Raw genomic sequence first — 18,554 nt, 5'->3', positions numbered from 1 at the left:
GCAATGAAGACCCAACACAGCCAAAAATAAAAACAATTAAATTAAAAAAAGAAAGAAACAAACAAAACAACTACTGAAGGTAGAGAAGCAGATTTAAACAAGCAGAAAGGCATCATTTGTTCATGGATAGAAGACAATATAAAGACAGCAATTCTCCTCTAAGTTAATTTATAAATTATATATTTATAAATTTAATGTAGTTCTAATGAAAATCCCAATTGGCAAACTGAATATTAAAACCCAGGAGTTCATTCTAATAGAACAACAACAACAAACCCTCACTGGTCAACCTTTAGGGATAATAGAAAACCAACTCATTATTTTGAGAACTGCCTTGAAATGATGGGCAGTTTAGCTGCCTTTCTATCACAAACTGTACCTCATGGTAACCAAATAGTTTGACAAGGTAAAGTTTTTCTTTATAGAAATAGTCCAGCTGATAATTGAAAAAGAGATGACAGAATGAGAATGCCGTTTTGCAATCCTTAGTGAAATAATGAATCTAGCGCTAGACAGTGATTGTCAGTGCTGCCAAAACAAACAGAGAAGAGCTGGTATGAAACGTTATCCTGGATAGATAAGGCAGCCAAGTTACTCCTACTATCCAGGAAAAAAAAAAAAAAGACAGAGGTAAGACACTGACTCCTAATAAAAGTACACACATCATCTATGAAACATTCCAGGTTAAGTTTTAAAAAATACAAACTAATCTTTCTTATCTACAATCAGTTCACAAGGATTACAGGGGACAGAGGAACACTTTAAACAATATCACAGGGACACAATCCATGAAATTCAGATGGTGGGAAAGAATATAGGACAAAACAAATTAGATTTAAATAAGATAGAAACGGAAAAAACTAAGAAGAAACCTATAAGAGAGTTAACATTAAGAGAGAGAAACCAATCAAATGAAAAGTGTGGATTCTGGACTGTGGCTCAACAAGCCAACTATTAAGAAAAATTCATAAGACAGTAAGAAAAACTTGTGCTCTACACATTTGATAGGAAGAAATAACTGCTATTTTTTTTAGGTGTGAAAAATTGTATTTTAACTATGGTTTAAAAAAAGAGTCCATAACTCTGTGAGGGTATGAATGAACAAAACATGTCTTTAAAACCGTCATAATAAAAATTTACCACAACATAAAACAATTTAAAAAATGACTTAAACATGATACACAAATGTAATTTGTAAATCTCATTTGAATCCTAACTGGAACAAATTAACCGTAAAAAAATATATACTTTAAAAATAGCCACAGAAATTTGAGGATAAAAGGGAATTACTGTTAAGTCTTTTTGGTGTGGTAACAATATAGTAATGTTTTATGTTTGTTTTTAAAAGACCCCTTATCTTTAAGAATTTTAAAATAAAGTATTTACAAATAAAATGGTGTATCCGGGACATGCTTCAAAACAATCTGAGAGGAGAGAGGTCCTGTAAATGAAACAAACTGGCCATGAGTTTTTTTTTTTTTAAATAAATTTATTTATTTATTTTCTTTTTGGCTGCATTGGGTCTTCATTGCTGCACGTGGGCATTCTGTGGTTGCAGCAAGGAGGGGCTACACTTCGTTGTGGTGAGCAGGCCTCTCACTGCGGTGGCTTCTCTTGTTGCAGAGCACGGGCTCTAGGCTCATGGGCTTCAGCAGTTGCAACACACAGGCTCAGTAGTTGTGGCTCGTGGGCTCTAGAGCGCAGGCTCAGTAGTTCTGGCGCACAGGCTTAGTTGCTCCACAGCATGTGGGATCTTCCTGGACCAGGGCTCGAACCTGTGTCCCCTGCATTGGCAGGCGGATTCTTAACCACTGCGCCACCAGGGAAGTCCTGGCCATGAGTTTCTAACTATTAAAGCTGACTGATGAGTACTTTTACATAATTGTACTAGTCTAACTGCTTACTTGTATATGTTTGAAATTTTCAGTAATAAAAACGTTCTTAAATGCCAACTGATTTTATTTTTTTAGTAGTCAACCTGAATATCAAGTTCATATGGAAAAATAAACAAGAAACAAAAAAGTCAAGAAAACCTGAGGGGGGAAAAAATCAATGTTGGGAGTGGATGGATGGGAAAGTAGTCTTAACAGATAGACAGTTTAACAGAATGGAACAGAAAATCCAGATATAGATTTAACTACACATGGACACTTAATATATGATGAAAATGGCATTTCATATCAGTCTGTTCTCTGATCATAATGGAATAAAAAATAAAAAACAGAAATACCCAAATATTTGGAAATTAAAAACACACTACTACCACAACATAATAAAGGCCATATATGACAAACCCACAGCCAACATTGTTCTCAATGGTGAAAAACTGAAACCATTTCCACTAAGATCAGGAACAAGACAAGGTTGCCACTGTTATTCGACATAGTTTTGGAAGTTTTAGCCACAGCAATCAGAGAAGAAAAAGAAATAAAAAGAATCCAAACCGGAAAAGGAGAAGTAAAACTGTCACTGTTTGCAGATGACATGATACTATACATAGAGAATCCTAAAGATGCTACCAGAAAACTACCAGAGCCAATCAATGAATCTGGTAAAGTAGCAGGATACAAAATTAATGCACAGAAATCTCTTCCATTCCTATACACTAACGACAAAAAATCTGAACAAGAAATTAAGGAAACAATTCCATTTAGCATTGCAACAAAAAATAAAATACCTAGGAATAAACATTCCTATGGAGACAAAAGACCGGTATGCAGAAAACTATAAGACACTGATGAAAGAAATCAAAGATGACACAAACAGATGGAGAGATATACCATGTTCTTGGATTGGAAGAATCAATATTGTGAAAATGACAATACTATCCAAAGCAATCTACAGATTCAATGCAATCCCTATCAAATTACCAGTGGCATTTTTTTACAGAACTAGAACAAAAAATCTTAAAATTTATATGGAGACACAAAAGACCACAAATAGCCAAAGCAGTGTTGAGGGAAAAAAAAAAGAGCTGGTGGAATCAGACTCCCTGACTTCAGACTATACTACAAAGCTACAGTAATCAAGACAATATGGTACTGGCACAAAAACAGAAATATAGATCAATGGAACAGGATAGAAAGCCCAGAGATAAACTCATGCACATATGGTCACCTTATCTTTGATAAAGGAGGCAAGAATATACAATGGAGAAAAGACAGTCTCTTCAATAAGTGGTGCTGGGAAAACTGGACAGCTACACGTAAAAGAATGAAATTAGAACACTCCCTAACACCATACACAAAAATAAACTCAAACTGGATTAAAGACCTAAATGTAAGGCCAGACACTATAAAACTCTTAGAGGAAAATATAGGCAGAACACTCTATGACATAAATCATAGCAAGATCCTTAGTGACCCACCTCCTAGAGAAATGGAAATAAAAACAAAAAAAACCAAATGGGATGTAATGAAACTTAAAAGCTTTTGCACAGCAAAGGAAACCATAAACAAGATGAAAAGACAACCCTCAGAAAGGGAGAAAATATTTGCAAAAGAAGCAACTGACAAAGGATTAATCTCCAAAATATATAAGCAACTCATGCAGCTCAATATCAAAAAGACAAACAACCCAATCCAAACATGGGCAGAAGACATTTCTCCAAAGAAGATACACAGATTTCCAACAAACATGTGAAAGGATGCTAAACATCACTAATCATTAGAGAAATGCAAATCAAAACTACAATGAGGTATCACCAGTCAGAATGGCCATCACACCAGTCAGAATGGCCATCATCAAAAAATCTACAAACAATAAATGCTGGAGAGGGTGTGGAGAAAAGGGAACCCTCTTGCACTGTTGATGGGAATGTAAATTGATACAGCCACTATGGAGAACAGTATGGAGGTTCCTTAAAAAACTAAAAATAGAACTACCATGTGACCCAGCAATCCCACTACTGGGCATATACCCTGAGGAAAACCATAATTCAAAAAGAGTCATGTACCACAATGTTCACTGCAGCACTATTTACAATAGCGAGGACATGGAAGCAACCTAAGTGTCCATCAACAGATGAATGGATAAAGAAGATATGGCACATATATACAATGTAATATTACTCAGCCATAAAAAGAAATGAAACTGAGTTATCTGTAGTGAGGTGGATGGACCTAGAGTCTGTCATACAGAGTGAAGTAAGTCAGAAAGAGAAAAACAAATACCGTACGCTAACACATATATATGGAATCTAAAAAAAAAAAAGGTTCTGATGAAACTAAGGGCAGGACAGTAATAAAGACACAAACGTAGAGAGTGGACTTAAGGACACGGGGAGGGGGAAGGGTAAGCTGGGATGAAGTGAGAGAGTGGCACTGACATATATACACTACCAAATGTAAAATAGATAGCTAGTGGGAAGCAGCCACATAGCACAGGGAGATCAGCTCGGTGCTTTGTGACCACCTAGAGGGGTGGGATAGGGAGGATGGGAGGGAGACGCAAGAGGGAGGGGCTATGAGGATATATGTATACATATAGCTGATTCACTTTGTTATACAGCAGCAACTAACAGAACAATGTAAAACAATTATACTCCAATAAAGATGTTAAAAAACAAAACAAAACAAAACAAAACACTACTACATAACCCACTGGTCAAAGAAGAAATCATAAGACAGAAAATATTCTGAATGAAATATGAAAATAAAACACATCAAGTTTTAGAGATGTAGCTAAAGCAATGATTAGAAATGTATAGCTTTAAATCTTCTATTCTAATAAAGAAAGTTTTAAAATCAATGATCTAAGCAACTGCCTTAAGAAACTAGAAAAGGAACAGAAAATTAAATCCAAAGAAAACAAAGAAAGGAAATGATAAAGAGAAAAATCAATGAAAGTATTGGGTTGGCCAAAATGTTTGTTTGGTTTTGTTCTATACAATGGCTCTAGTAGTGCTTAGCTGTCTATAACTTCACTCGAAACAATTTTGTTAGATTGTATTGTGGCAGCTGTCACATCAGCGTGCATTTTTAAAAAAACTTATCAAAATTGGTGAATTTTTGTGTAGTCATTTTAATATTGAAGATGGAAGAAAAAAGCAACATTTTCAGCATACTATGCTTTATTACTTCAAGAAAGGTAAAAATGCAAATGAAATGCAAAAAAAAAGATTTCTGTAGTGTACGGAAAAGGTGCTATGACCAATTGAACGTGTCAAAAGTGATTTGCGAAGTTTTGTGCTGGAGATTTCTTGCTGGATGATGCTCCACGGTCGGATACATCAGTTGAGGTTGATAGTGATCAAATCGAGACATTAATTGAGAACAATCAACATTCTACCATGTGGGAGATAGCCGATACACTCAAAATGTCCACATCAAGTGATGAAAATCATTTGCACCAGCTTGGTTATGTGAATCGCTTTGATGCTTGGGTTCCATATAGGTTAGGTGAAAAAAACCCTCCTGGACTGTATTTCTGTATGCGATTCTCTACTTGAACATAATGAAAACGTTCTGCTTTTAAAACAAATTGTGACGGGCGATGAAAAGGAGATACTGTACAATAATGTGGAATGGAAGAGATCGCTGGGCAAACAAAATGAACCACCACCAACTACAACAAAGGCCAGTCTTCATCCAAAGAAGGTGATGTTGTGTAAATGATGGGATTGGAAGGGAGTCCTCTATTATGAGCTCCTTCTGGAAAACTAAACAATTAATTCCAACAAGTACTACTCTCAATTAGACCAACTGAAAGCAGCACTCGACGAAAAGCATCTGGAATTAGTCAACAGAAAAAGTGTAATCTTCCATCAGGATAACGCAAGACCACATGTTTCTTTGATGACCAGGCAAAAACTGTTTCAGCTTGGCTGGGAAGTTCTGATTTATCTGTTGTATTCATCAGACATTGCACCTTCGGACTTCCATTTATTTCGGTTTTTACAAAGTTCTCTTAGTGGAAAAAAATTTTAATTCCCTCAAAGACTGTAAAAGGCACCTGGTACAGTTCTTTGCTCAAAAAGGTAGTAAGTTTTGGGAAGTTGGAATTATGAAGTTGCCTGAAAAATGGCAGAAGGCAGTGGAACAAAATGGTGAATATGTTGTTCCAATAAAGTTCTTGGTGAAAATGAAAAAATGTGTTTTTTTAAAAAATAAATTTATTTTATTTATTTTTGGCTGCACTGGGTCCTAGTTGCTGCGTGCTGGCTTTCTCTAGTTGCAGTGAGCGGGGGCTACTCTTCATTGTGGTGCACGGCCTTCTCATTGTGGTGGCTTCTCTTGTTGCAAACACAGGCTCTAGAGTGCAGGCTCAGCAGTTGTGGCGCACGGGCCCAGCCGCTCCGTGGCACGTGGGATCTTCCTGGACCGGGGCACGAACCCGCGTCCCCTGCATCAGCAGGCGGACTCCCAACCACTGCACCACCAGGGAAGCCCTGAATAATCTTTTTATGTAATTTCCACTTTGAAAATATATATTTCACACATAAAAAATAAGATTACTTAAAAAAACTATCCTTACAAATGATAACGAACTCAATCAGATTAACCTACCTATGTGTCAAACTGTTGACATAACTCAGTGACTATAGAAAATGGTATTTTGGAAGTAACAAGGGTAGCAACTCCTGACTCTGAAAATTGGCACTTAAAGAATTCTTACTGAAATAGATACTAAAGAAATCTTAAATTTTATTCTGTAGTCCAGGAGTTAGACAACAAATAGTTTGGAAACATCTAATACACATTATAGGAAAATGTAAATAAGCCAGCCTCTAAGATGGCCCCCAACGATCCCGCCACCTGGTATTCACACCCTTATGCAGTCCCCTCCCACAAGCACCAGATTCGCTCTGCTTGATCTATATAGCAAATGACAGAAGTTAAGATACGTCACTTCCAAGGTTAGATTGTTAAACAAACTGTAGCTTCCATTTAGGTCAGTTTCTCTCTGAATACTCACTGTGGGAGAAGCCAGCTGTCATGTTATAACCAGAACTATCCTGCCAACAGCTCTGAGTCTGGAAGCAGATCCACCAGCCCCAGTTCAGATAACCACTGCTCTAGCCAACATCTTGTCTGCAACTTCTTAAGAGACTCTAAGGCAGAACCACCTAGCTAAGTAGCTCCTGGATTCCTGACCCTCAGAAACTAAGTGAAATAATATATGTTTGTTGTTTTAGGCAGCTAAGCTTTGTGGTAATTTGTTCAAAGACAGATATTATTAACTCAATAGCAATGAATATATCCAATGACCAGAAAATGGTTTCTAAATACTATTTCCCAGCAAAGAGAATGAGGGTTGCTTGGAGGATTACTGATCTAGGTCTAGAGTCAGAAGAAGATTAGCCTGAGACATCAAATTTGTAGCAGAAAGGAAGCTATCAGAGACAAATGAGTAGTACCCAAAGGACACGGGAGCCAACCTGAAGGGATTACCATCGATCAAAGATGGGAGAATGGGAGCAGCAAAAAGAAAATAATTGACTGAAATACAATGAATATATAAAATTATATGAAAATCCATGTATTCATAACTTTCCCGTACAAACTATTTCAGGATACCTAAACAGCCCTTGTTAAAAAGAACAGTCCCTTACAGAATGATTCTAGCTAATAAATGGAGAAGAAATACTAGAAATTGAGAAATCGCTGTTTTCAAACTCCTAATTACAGTGATTTCCAAAGTATGGCCCTGTACCAGCAGGATCACTAGGGAATTGGTTTTTTTATAAATTGCACTAGAAAAGTAAATTCTCAGGCTATGCCCCAAACCTACTGTATTAGAAATTCTGGGGATGGGGCCAAGCAATTGGTGTTTTTAACAAACTCTCTAAGTGATTCTAATGTACACTAAAATTTGAGAACCACAGCCCAATGAAAAGGTGATGTTACGTATCAATCATTAATGAATTAGATGAAAGACTAATAGAAAACTTTACGATTGGGGAGGGGAGGATCAGGCTATCACAACCTGAGCCCTTAATAAATCTTACCATAACGCAAAGTAGGACCAGATATTGTACAGCTCTCGAATGATCCAATATAGAGTACTCACAAATATCTATCAAGTATTCTTATCTCTTCCCGTAAAAAAGTTAAACCTGAATGTAAACAATGACATCACAAGAAGTAAAGAGACAAATCTAGAATACAGGACATGCTACATAGTAATTGGTTTCTGCCACAAAGCAACAGCAGTGGTAAAAACAGCAGGGGAACTACAAAGACATGTAACAAATATAATAATGTGAAGATCTTATTTTGATCCGTATTCAAAACAAACGGACTGTAAAAATATATTCTTGGCCCAGTCAGGATAATCTGATTATGATGGTTATTAGATGATAAAAAGAATTACTGTTTATTTTTATAAAGTGTGATAACAGACTCTGGCTATCTAACAAAAATGTCCATACTTTTATATATGATACACACGTATGTATGTAGAAACGAAAAAGTATGTAGAAATGAAATGGCAGGTCCTCAAAATAAGATTAACCCTATAACTAGATAACTTTAAATGATCTAAGGTAGAGTTCTTCCAATAGGTTCCAGTGTTCTAAGGAAAGATAAAGGATATCATACTTTTTTTTTTTTTTTTTGGCTGCACCACACAGCTTGTGGGATCTTAGTTCCCTGACCAGGCACTGAACCTGCGCCCCCTGCATTGGAAGCGCAGAGTCTTAACCACTGGACTGCCAGGGAAGTCCCGGAAGCAACTTAAATTTAAATGTCCATCAACAGATGAATGGATAAGGAAGATGTGGTATATAGACAATGGAATATTACTCAGCCATAAAAAAGAATGAAATAATGCCATTTGCAGCAACATGGATGAACCCAGAGATTATCATACTAATGGTGAAGGAAGTCAGGCAGAGAAAGACAAATATCATACGATATCACGTATATGAGCCTAAAATATGACACAAACGAACTTATTTACAAAACAAATGGACTCACAGACACAGAAAATAAACTATGGTCACCAAAGGGGAATGCGGTGGGGACACATGAGGCGCCTGGGACTGGCTGATACAAACTACCATATATGAGACAGACAACACAGGGAACTCCAGTCAATACCTTGCAATAAACTATAATGGAAAAGAAAAAAAGAAGTGAAATTTGCGTGATGGGGGTAATTAGTGGCACTGAAAAATGACTTTACTATATAAACCATTCTACTTTCTATTCTCAATAAAATTATAGCAAATAATTGCTCTCAATTACCTAAATGGCAAAAGAGGGGAACCCCTTAGCATTTTTCAACATTAAGAAATTTCCTTTTAAGATAAATATGTGTTTTTTTTCTATGAAGGCTCTTCTACACAGAGAATACTAGATTATACAACACTCTCATTTTAAAGATGAGGAAACATTCCTCTAATAGCATTTTGATGGTTTCTGAAGTGAGCCATCTCTGCTCAAAAAGAAATTCTAAATTTTTGGGAAAAAAATCATATATTATATAAAATAAGAACGTCAGCAGCTAGTTAATTAACGTAGCGAACCCTTTTTCCAAATTTAACATTGAAAACTTCAAAATTAAATCACTTTTTGTGAAGAGGATCCTGAAATTCACGACTGATGGGTATTTTCTCCTCCTGTTTTTGTTCATAAAAATGCATCTAAATACCTGATGTAACGTTGAGCAACAGAAGTCAATGAACAGCTTCGTTGAAAGTCAAAACTGAACCACAAATATTTATTCATTATAAACTGAGTTATTTAATTCATGCAGCATGCAAACTACAAGCAAATACAGGCAGGATTATTCTCACCTTTACCTGCTCTATATGTCTTGGCTTGATTGACGGGCATGGGCGTCATAGGTATAGGATATAAAGGCTTAAGGGAATAAAAAAAACAAAAACAAAAACTGAAGATTAGGCTCTCAAGATAGTAAGAATGTATTTTATCACTCTCTCTTAGTTGCATATTGCTAGAGAGCTAGCTCTGAGGTTTCCTGATTCTTTATGAGTCATTAAAAAATAAAATCACACCCACAGCTAAAAGGACAAACCCCAAACTACAGTAAATCTAAATCATATTTCTTACCAGAAACATTCTCAGATTTAGGTCCTTAAACTAACAACACACCACACTGCAAGCTTCCACTTTTTAAATACCTCTGTTATACCATCACTGCCTCAAATCACTGCATACCTACAGAGTGTTTGGTGTCAAATACAAATAACTTAGAGAGGGTAAATGAACACCAAATTCTATGACTTACTTGCACTCCTGGGCTCACTGGGACTGGATACATCATATTTGGTGCAAAACAAACAGGTTGAGTATAAACTGGAGTTGGCTGCTGATGACCCACCATAGATGGGCTAGGTTGTGCTTGAGGACGAGGCGAAGTTGGGGTGGTAGAAGGCTTTGGCTACAAAAACAAAAATCAACTACCTTCAGGTGAAAAGCTAACCATTACTGCAATTTGAGGACTGATTCCCCCCATCTTTCTCAGTTCTACTCACTGCTGATAAGCAGTACCTCTTAATGAAAACACCTCACAGAAAATAAACTTCCACATGTTTCAAATAAAAGAAAAAAAATACTTGGTTATGTTACCAATAACCAAGTATTATTGGTTGATTAATGTTACCAATTAATCAACAATGCTATTAAAAACAGCAGTGGTGATTTTTAAGGAACTGGAGACTGTTTTTAAAAATTAAAAAATAAACACATCATCTTACAAAGTCAGTAGAATAATAACTGTTTATCTGTGAACCTGAGAGCCTCGTTGGCCAACCATCTTCAAATTCTGAGTCAGAAAGATTAAAAAATTTGCCCCAGACCACATCTAATTGATGACAAAACTAGCATTTTTTCCTATGGCTCAAAAATATTCATTAATGACTACAGAACAAAAAAGAACTTAAACTAAAAGTTGTTTTAGCATACTATAACTGAATTTAGATGGCAGGAATGGGAAAGGGAATATTACTACAAATAATTTTTTTTTTAAGAAGCTAGATTACTTCAAAGAGAGAGAAAAACTTACCTGAGAAAAGGAACGAGGGTTGAATTCCTTCGCATTGGGATTCAACGTTGATTTCCTCACTTGCCTACACCAGAAAAAAAATAAAGCCCAGTGAAATCTGCATGGAACTTATGCTACTGTAAAGTCTTTTATACTTGACAGTTTTTTTAAAATTGCTAAACATTTAAACAATTCTCACTAGAAGATCACTAACTCTCTTAATTAAAACACACATATACATAATTACTAGCCAAAAAGGACAAATTTTTAAAAAAGTGTAATACGAATGGTTCTCTCAAAAGCAGTCAACAAAACTTAAACTGAAAAGACAGTAGCCCCTTATAAAATATCCATAAAAGCAATCCTTAATATACCAATTCTCTAGCATGCAGTATTTTTTATGTGATAAATTGTTTCCTATATGAAATATCTTGGGAAAAACCATGATTCTAATAAAAAATTTTTGCCTCAAATTAAGAATAAGTGCTCCTTGACTTACCAATATTTGCATTCCAAAAGTTCATCTGTAACTGGGTTGTATGGAACCCAGAACAAATAAATCAATGGTGGTGTGGTTAGGTTCCGAGACTAGCCCACAAAAGCCCATTTAATTGATAATATATTGGATGTGCAGAATTAATTCTATTTTAACAAATCTAACTATTAACTAAAACTTTTTTTTTTTTTTTGACGGAAAACACGTTGAATTCCAAGTAGGGGCACCAGAGACTTCTCTCTCTTCTTGGCAGTGTAAGTTCTTAGTCGAGTAGCACAGCCAGGAGGTGGGTACTGACTAGCATACAGGGGATATCAGTCCCAAAGCCACTGATTTTTCAACTCCCATTAAGCCATATTAAGCCATTCTTAATTTATGCATAGGGTTTTTTTGCCACAGGGTGGAAAAACGATGGAGGAGGGAAGAAGAGTATAGGGTGCAATGACCTAAATGACTGAAGACGTCATTTGTTTAGACCAGTTTTTTCTTAAGTTGAGAGCTACTTATAAAGCAGTCTAAAAGTCTAGATAGATTCTTGAGTTGGAAGGCTCTGGACACCTTAAGGAAAAGTTAAGTAAGTAACAGGCGTGCTGAATTCCAGGTTTACTCACTCAGCTGCATCTTTCTTTTCCTCTTTATCATCTTTCTCTTGTTTACATCCTGGACTGGAAGTCTGAACCCCTTGGGATGTGACCTCAGGTCCCCTCTTGTGCTCCGTGTTACTGAGGATTGAAGGTGAAATGCTGGGACTGCTCGGCTTGCTGCTGCCACTGGTGCAGTTGCTGCTATTTTCAATGAAAGAATCCTTAGCATTTGGTTCAATTTTGTCTTTGATCAAATCTCTTGATTTTTCTCCCTCTCTATTTTTGTTTAGCAGCTGATCCATAGATTCAGAAGTAGAACTTGGCTGTAACTAAATAAAGGAAATAATTATACTTAAATATTTTAAATAACTCTAGTAATCAATTTTTTTCCACGAGCACAAACTGAATAAGGCTTTTTTCGAACTTTACGAGTAATGTTTTCATTGTAAGGCAACAATAACAAAATGTCTATACAACACAACTACAGCCACCCAAGCACTAAAATGTCCCAGCCTGAAAAGTTAAATATTTACTGAGTGCATACCATGTGTCAGAAACTGTGTGTGCTAGGAATGGAAATATGAAATAGTTCCTATCCTCCCAAAGCTTTCCATCTGGATGAGATCAGACACTTGACAAACTGGGGTAAATGCTATAGGATCCCACAGCAAAAAGCAACTCACGGAAAGAGAAGGCTTCTCAATGGAAATGTCATCTAGTCTAAAGTGTGAAAGATCTTGGGGGTTTGCTGGGGAGTTTGGAAAAGGGACTAATAGTCTAAGTACAAGAAACAGCATGTTTAAAGACCCATAGGAAAGGGAGAAGATGGCCCCGCTGTGGAACAGAAAAGTACTGGCGGGCACAAGATGAGTCAAGAAATGACAAATTCACCCAGGAGGAGCGAGATGATAAAGGAACTTGAAAGCTAGGCTAAGAACTCTAACTTTTAGTTCTCAGGATAATGAGAAGTCATTGAAGAATTTTAAGCAGGTACAGACTGAGAAGATTTATAGTTCACAAAGATAAGCACAGCAGCTTTGTGGAAAATGAACTGCAGGAAGCCAAGTAAGAGTGTAGAGAGACCATTATGGCGGCTGGACTAAGACCTGGGCTTGACCTTGAGAAGTGATGAGTTGGAAAGTCTGAAGTAGGTGGATTCAAAGGGAGACCTGGCTAGATATGTAGGTCAGTTAGACCTTGTAACCCATAAAGGAAACCACAAAACAGAAGCACCAACAAGACCAGAAGACAAAAACGTTAGTAAAATAAGTGATGGGGTTTTTAAGTTTGCAGACCAGAAGCAGTCAATGCTACTACTGTCTGATGATGATTTAAGATGCCCTACTCCACAGAAGAAAGAAAACAGGAATAGCTGAAGGAAATGACAAGAAAAAGAGAAGAAAAGGGCAGCAAGTAGAAGGAGCCATGGTGGAAATGAGAATAAATCCAAGCAGCAGCCCTAGGCAGTGAGAATAAGCTAAAGAGCAATTGTGCAGCAGAAGGGGCTGCAAGACGAGAGACAAACTACCTCCTCAGCCTCAGGAAAGGCGGACCACTGTCAATTCTCACTACCGGAGCCCTTGGTATCCTGGCAAGCAGCACCACACATCTCAGGGGCTTCTCAAGCTTCACTGCATCACCAATATAGTTATAAAGTAGTTGACGGCAGAAGGTGAAAGCAACATTTGGACACAGTGGGAGTTTAAGTCACAATATAGGTACTTAATGTTTAGTAGAGGCTATATGCGTAACGGACCAATTGTGTATTGCATAAAACTTTAAATATTTGTCACAAGGGTCTTTGAGCGAGGCAAAAATAAGGCTTTTGATGTTGTTATTCATATAATGGCAAACATACCTATAGTACTCACTATGGGTTGGACACTGTTCTAAACTATTTACAAACTCATTCATTCAGTCATTGTAACAGCCCTATTTGATGTACATACTATTAGCGCAATCTTATAAATGAGGAAAATAAGGCACAATTATTCATGCTTTTGAACATTCTTCCGTATTTCCTATCTGCAATATACTAAACAAAAGAAAACTGAGATTATTCTCCTTTTTTTTTTTTTTTTGCGTTACGCGGGCCTCTCACTGTTGTGGCTTCTCCCGTTGCGGAGCACAGGCTCCGGACGTGCAGGCTCAGCGGCCACGGCTCACGGGCCCAGCCGCTCCGTGGCATGTGGGATCTTCCCGGACTGGGGCACGAACCTGTGTCCCCTGCATCGGCAGGCGGACTCTCAACCACTGCGCCACTAGGGAAGCCCCTCCTTTTTATTTTTTCAAAATTGAACCACTGTTTTCTTTTATTGAGAAATAATTCACATGTAACATCGTATTAGTTGCAGATGTACAACACTGTGATTCAATATACGTATGTACTGCAAAATGATCAAAATGTCTAGTTAATAGCCATTACCACACAGTTAAAAATTTTTTTCTTATGGTGGGAACTATGTAGACCTACTCTCTTAGCAACTTTCAAATATACCATACAGTATTATTGACTATAGTCACTATGCTGTACATTACTTCCCCATGACTTATTTATAACTGGAAGTTTGTGCCTTTTGACCACCTTCACTCATTTTGCTGCACCCACTGCCTCTGGCAACCACCAATCAGTACTGATGAGTCTGGGTTTTGTTTTGTTTTCTTTCTTTTTTTTAAGATTCCACAAATAAGTGAGAGCATACAATATTTGAACTTCTCTGACTTATTTCACTTAGCATAATGCCCTCAAGGGCCATCCATGTTGTCAAAAATGGCAATTACTCGTCTTTTTTATGGCTGAAGAGTAATTCCATTGTGTGTGTGCATATACATGCAGATATCTTGCGAGTTAGTGTTTTCGCTTCCTTTGGATAAATACCCAGAAGTGGAACTGCTGGATCATATGATAGGTCTATTTTTAATTTTTTGAGGAACCTTCATACTGTTTTCCATAGTGGCTGCACCAATTTACCCACCAATAGTGCACAGAGGTTCCCTTTTCTCCACATCCTGGCCAGGACTTGTTATTTCTTGTTTTGTATTTTTGAGAATAGCCATTCTAACAGGTGTGAGATAGCTCATTGTGGTTTTGTTTTTCTAAAATATTTGTTTATTTATTTATTTATTTGGCTGCATCGGGTCTTAGTTGTGACACGTGGGCTCTTTGTTATAGCGGGCAGGCTTCTCTCTATTTGTGGTGCACAGGCTTCGTTGCCCCGCAGCATATGGGATCTCAGTTCCCTGACCAGGGATTAAACCTACATCCCCTGCATTGGAAGGCAGACTCTTAACCACTGGACCACCAGCGAAGTCCCCTCATTGTGGTTTTGATGTACGTTTCCTTAATAATTTCCTTAATAATTACATTTCCTTAATAATGTCCTTAATAATTAGTGAGGACCTTTTCATGGACCCGTCGGCCATCTTTACATCTTCTTTGGAAAAAATGTCTATTTAGATCCTGTGCTCATTTTAAAATCGATTGTATTTTTGCTATTTAACTTGTATGAGTTCTGTATACATTTTGGATATTAACTCATAAGATATATGACTTACAAATACTTTCCCCATTTGGTAGTTCCCTTTAACTTTGTTGATGGCTTCCTTTGCTATGCAGAAGACTTTTAATCTGATGTAGTCCCAGCTGTTTAGTTTTGCTTTTGTTGCCTTTGTTTCTATTGTCAAATAAGAAAATCACTGCTAAGGCCAAAGTCAAGGAGCTCTTGCCTATGTTTTCTTCTAGGAATTTTATGGTTTCAGATCCTACTGTCACATCTTTAATCCATTTTGAGTTGATTTTTGTGTATGGTATAAGGCAGTGGTGCAGGACTTCCCTGGTGGCACAGTGGTTAAAAATCTGTCTGCCAGTACAGGGGACATGGGTTCAAGCCCTGGCCCTGGAAGATCCCACATGCCACGGAGCAACTAAACCCATGCACCACAACTACTGAGCCTGTGCTCTAGAGCCCGTGAGCCACAACTATTGAAGCCCGCATGCCTAGAGCCCGTGCTCCGCAACACTCCGCAACAAGAGAAGCCACTGCAATAAGAAGCCCACGCACCACAACAAGAGTAGCCCCCGCTTGCCCCAACCAGAAAAAGGCTGCTTGCAGCAACGAAGATCAAACGCAGCCAAAAAATAAATAATTAAAAAAAAAAAAAGAGAGACAGTGGTGCAGTTTCATTCTTTTGAATGTGGCTGTTCAGTTTTCCCAGCACCACTTATTGAAGAGACTGTCCTTTCCCCATAGTATGTTCTTGGCTCTTCTGTCATAAATTAATTGACTGTATATGCATGAGTTTATTTCTGGGCTCTTTGTTGTTTCATTGATTTGTTTCTGTTTTTATGCCAATACCATACTGTTTAGATTACTACCTCTTTGTAATACAGTTTGAAATCAGAGTGTGTGATACCTCCAGTTTTGTTCTTTCTCAAGACTGCTTTGGCTATTCAGGTCTTTTATGGTTCCATATAAAATTTTAGGATCGTTTGTGTTATTTCTGTAAAAAAATCCATTGGAATTTTGATAGGATTGCACTGAATCCATAGATTGCTTTGGGTAGAATGGACATTTTTATGGGAAAACTAAAATTCTTATGTGACTCAGAGAAAAAGAAACCTGTGATTGCCAGTACAACTTTGGTTCATCTATGTTTTGGTAATAAAAATTAATATTTATTGAGTATATACTATGTGTCAAGAACTATATTAAACACTTTACAGGCAGTATCTCATTAATTTTCAGAAGAACACGATGAAGTAGTTCTACAATTATCCCATTTTGGCTTGGGAGATGTAGACAACATGCCTCAATGTTGTACAGAGGGCAAGATTTAAACCTAGATCATTGGGACTTCCCTGGTGGCGCAGTGGTTAAGAATCTGCCCGCAATGCGGGGGACACGGGTTCAAGCCCTGGTCTGGGAAGATCCCACATGCCGCGGAGCAACTATGCCCCTGCACCACAACGACTGAGCCCGTGCACCACAACTACCGAAGCCCGCATGCCTAGAGCCTGTGCTCCGCATCAAGAGAAGCCACCACGATGAGAAGCAACCACAATGAGAAGCCTGCGCACTGCAATGAAGGGTAGCCCCCGCTCGCCACAACTAGAGAAACCCTGCACGCAGCAACGAAGATCCAATGCAGCCCAAAAAAATATAAATAAATAAATTTATTTTAAAAAAAATAATAAAATTACTCAAAATATAAATTGGCGCAACCACTAAGAACAACAGTATGGAGGTTCCTTAAAAAACTAAAACTAGAGCTACCAAATGATCCAGCAATCCCACTCCTGGGCATATATCTGGAAAAGACAAAAACTCTAATTTGAAAAGATACGTGCACCCCAACGTTCACACCAGCACTATTTACAACCGCCACAACGTGCAAGCAATCTAAGTGTCCATCGACAGATGAATGGATAAAGAAGATGTGGTGTGATGTGTAGGTATACACACACACACACACACACAAACTCAGCCATAAAAAAGAACGAAATAATGCCATTTGCAGCAACATGGATGGACCTAGAGATTATCATACAAAGTGAAGTAAGTCAGAGACAAATATATGACATCACTTACATGTGGAATCTAAAAAAATGATACAAATGAACAAAACAGAAACAGACTCACAAACACAGAAAACTTACAGTTACCAAAGGGGAAGGAGTGGGGGCATATACTAGGAGTTTGGGATTAACAAATACACACTATATATAAAATAGAAAAACAACATGGACCTACTGTATAGCACATGGAACTATATTCAGTATCCTGTAATAACCTATAATGGAAAAGAATCTGAAAAAGAATATATACACACACACACACGTGTTAACTGAATCACTTTGCTATACACCTGAAACTAACACAACACTGTAAATCAACTACACTGAAATTAAAAAAAAAATTACTCAAAATAGATCACAGCCTTAATTGAAACTCTGAGAAGAAAATAAGAGTGAATCTTTGAATCTTTATGAGTATGGATTAGGCAATGGTTTCTTAGATACGACACCAAAAGCACAAGGGACAGAAGAAAAAATCGATACACTAGACTTCATCAAAATTAAAAAATTTTGTGCTTTAGTTGTCAACATCAAGAAAGTGGACAACCCACAGAATGGGAGGAAAAAATTGCAAGCCACACATTTGATGCAAGACTTGTACATAGAATATATACAGAACTCTTACAACTCAATAAAAAGACAACTCAATTTTTAAAATGGGCAAAGATCTGAATAAACATTTCTCCAAAGAAGACATACAAATGGGCAATCAATTATCATGACTGTATTTTCCTTAATTCATAACTAGAAGTATTTTTTGGCATTTTGCCTGTCCCATTACGTTATAATTAGTTGATTATTTAGTATGTCTAACAGAAGGAAATACAAGGAAAATGACATTCACATAGATATCTAATTATCATTATTTGATAGATGTTGACATTTATGTCCATATTGTGACTATAAATACTGATGTATATTGTGGTAATGTCAGTTCTGTTATATGTAA

At 37.2% G+C, this 18,554-nt stretch overlaps 1 protein-coding gene across 8 annotated transcripts in view; it reads right to left on the bottom strand.

The window, feature by feature from the left end:
- The window catches only part of ATXN2 (ataxin 2), a 126,931-nt gene that overhangs the window by 25,395 nt on the left and 82,982 nt on the right, over positions 1-18,554 (bottom strand). For 6 of the 8 annotated variants that reach the window (XR_014326674.1, XR_014326675.1, XR_014326676.1 and 3 more), the window contains exons 15-18: positions 12,058-12,359; positions 10,972-11,035; positions 10,195-10,347; positions 9,740-9,806 (exon numbers count right to left, since the gene is read on the bottom strand). Coding sequence is in view for 3 of the 8 variants with exons in the window: in XM_082852599.1 (XP_082708725.1) it covers positions 9,740-9,806; positions 10,195-10,347; positions 10,972-11,035; positions 12,058-12,359 (586 nt within the window). In the remaining 5 variants the exon portion in view is untranslated. The remainder of the gene's footprint in view (positions 1-9,739; positions 9,807-10,194; positions 10,348-10,971; positions 11,036-12,057; positions 12,360-18,554) is intronic. The other 2 variants (XR_014326677.1, XR_014326678.1) reach the window with 1 other exon arrangement.

This window comes from Leucopleurus acutus (assembly GCF_964270905.1).
Source record: "Leucopleurus acutus genome assembly, chromosome: 13".
NCBI lineage: Eukaryota > Metazoa > Chordata > Mammalia > Artiodactyla > Delphinidae > Leucopleurus > Leucopleurus acutus.
Note: the sequence above shows the minus strand (reverse complement) of the source record. Positions and strands in the feature narration are given on the sequence as shown.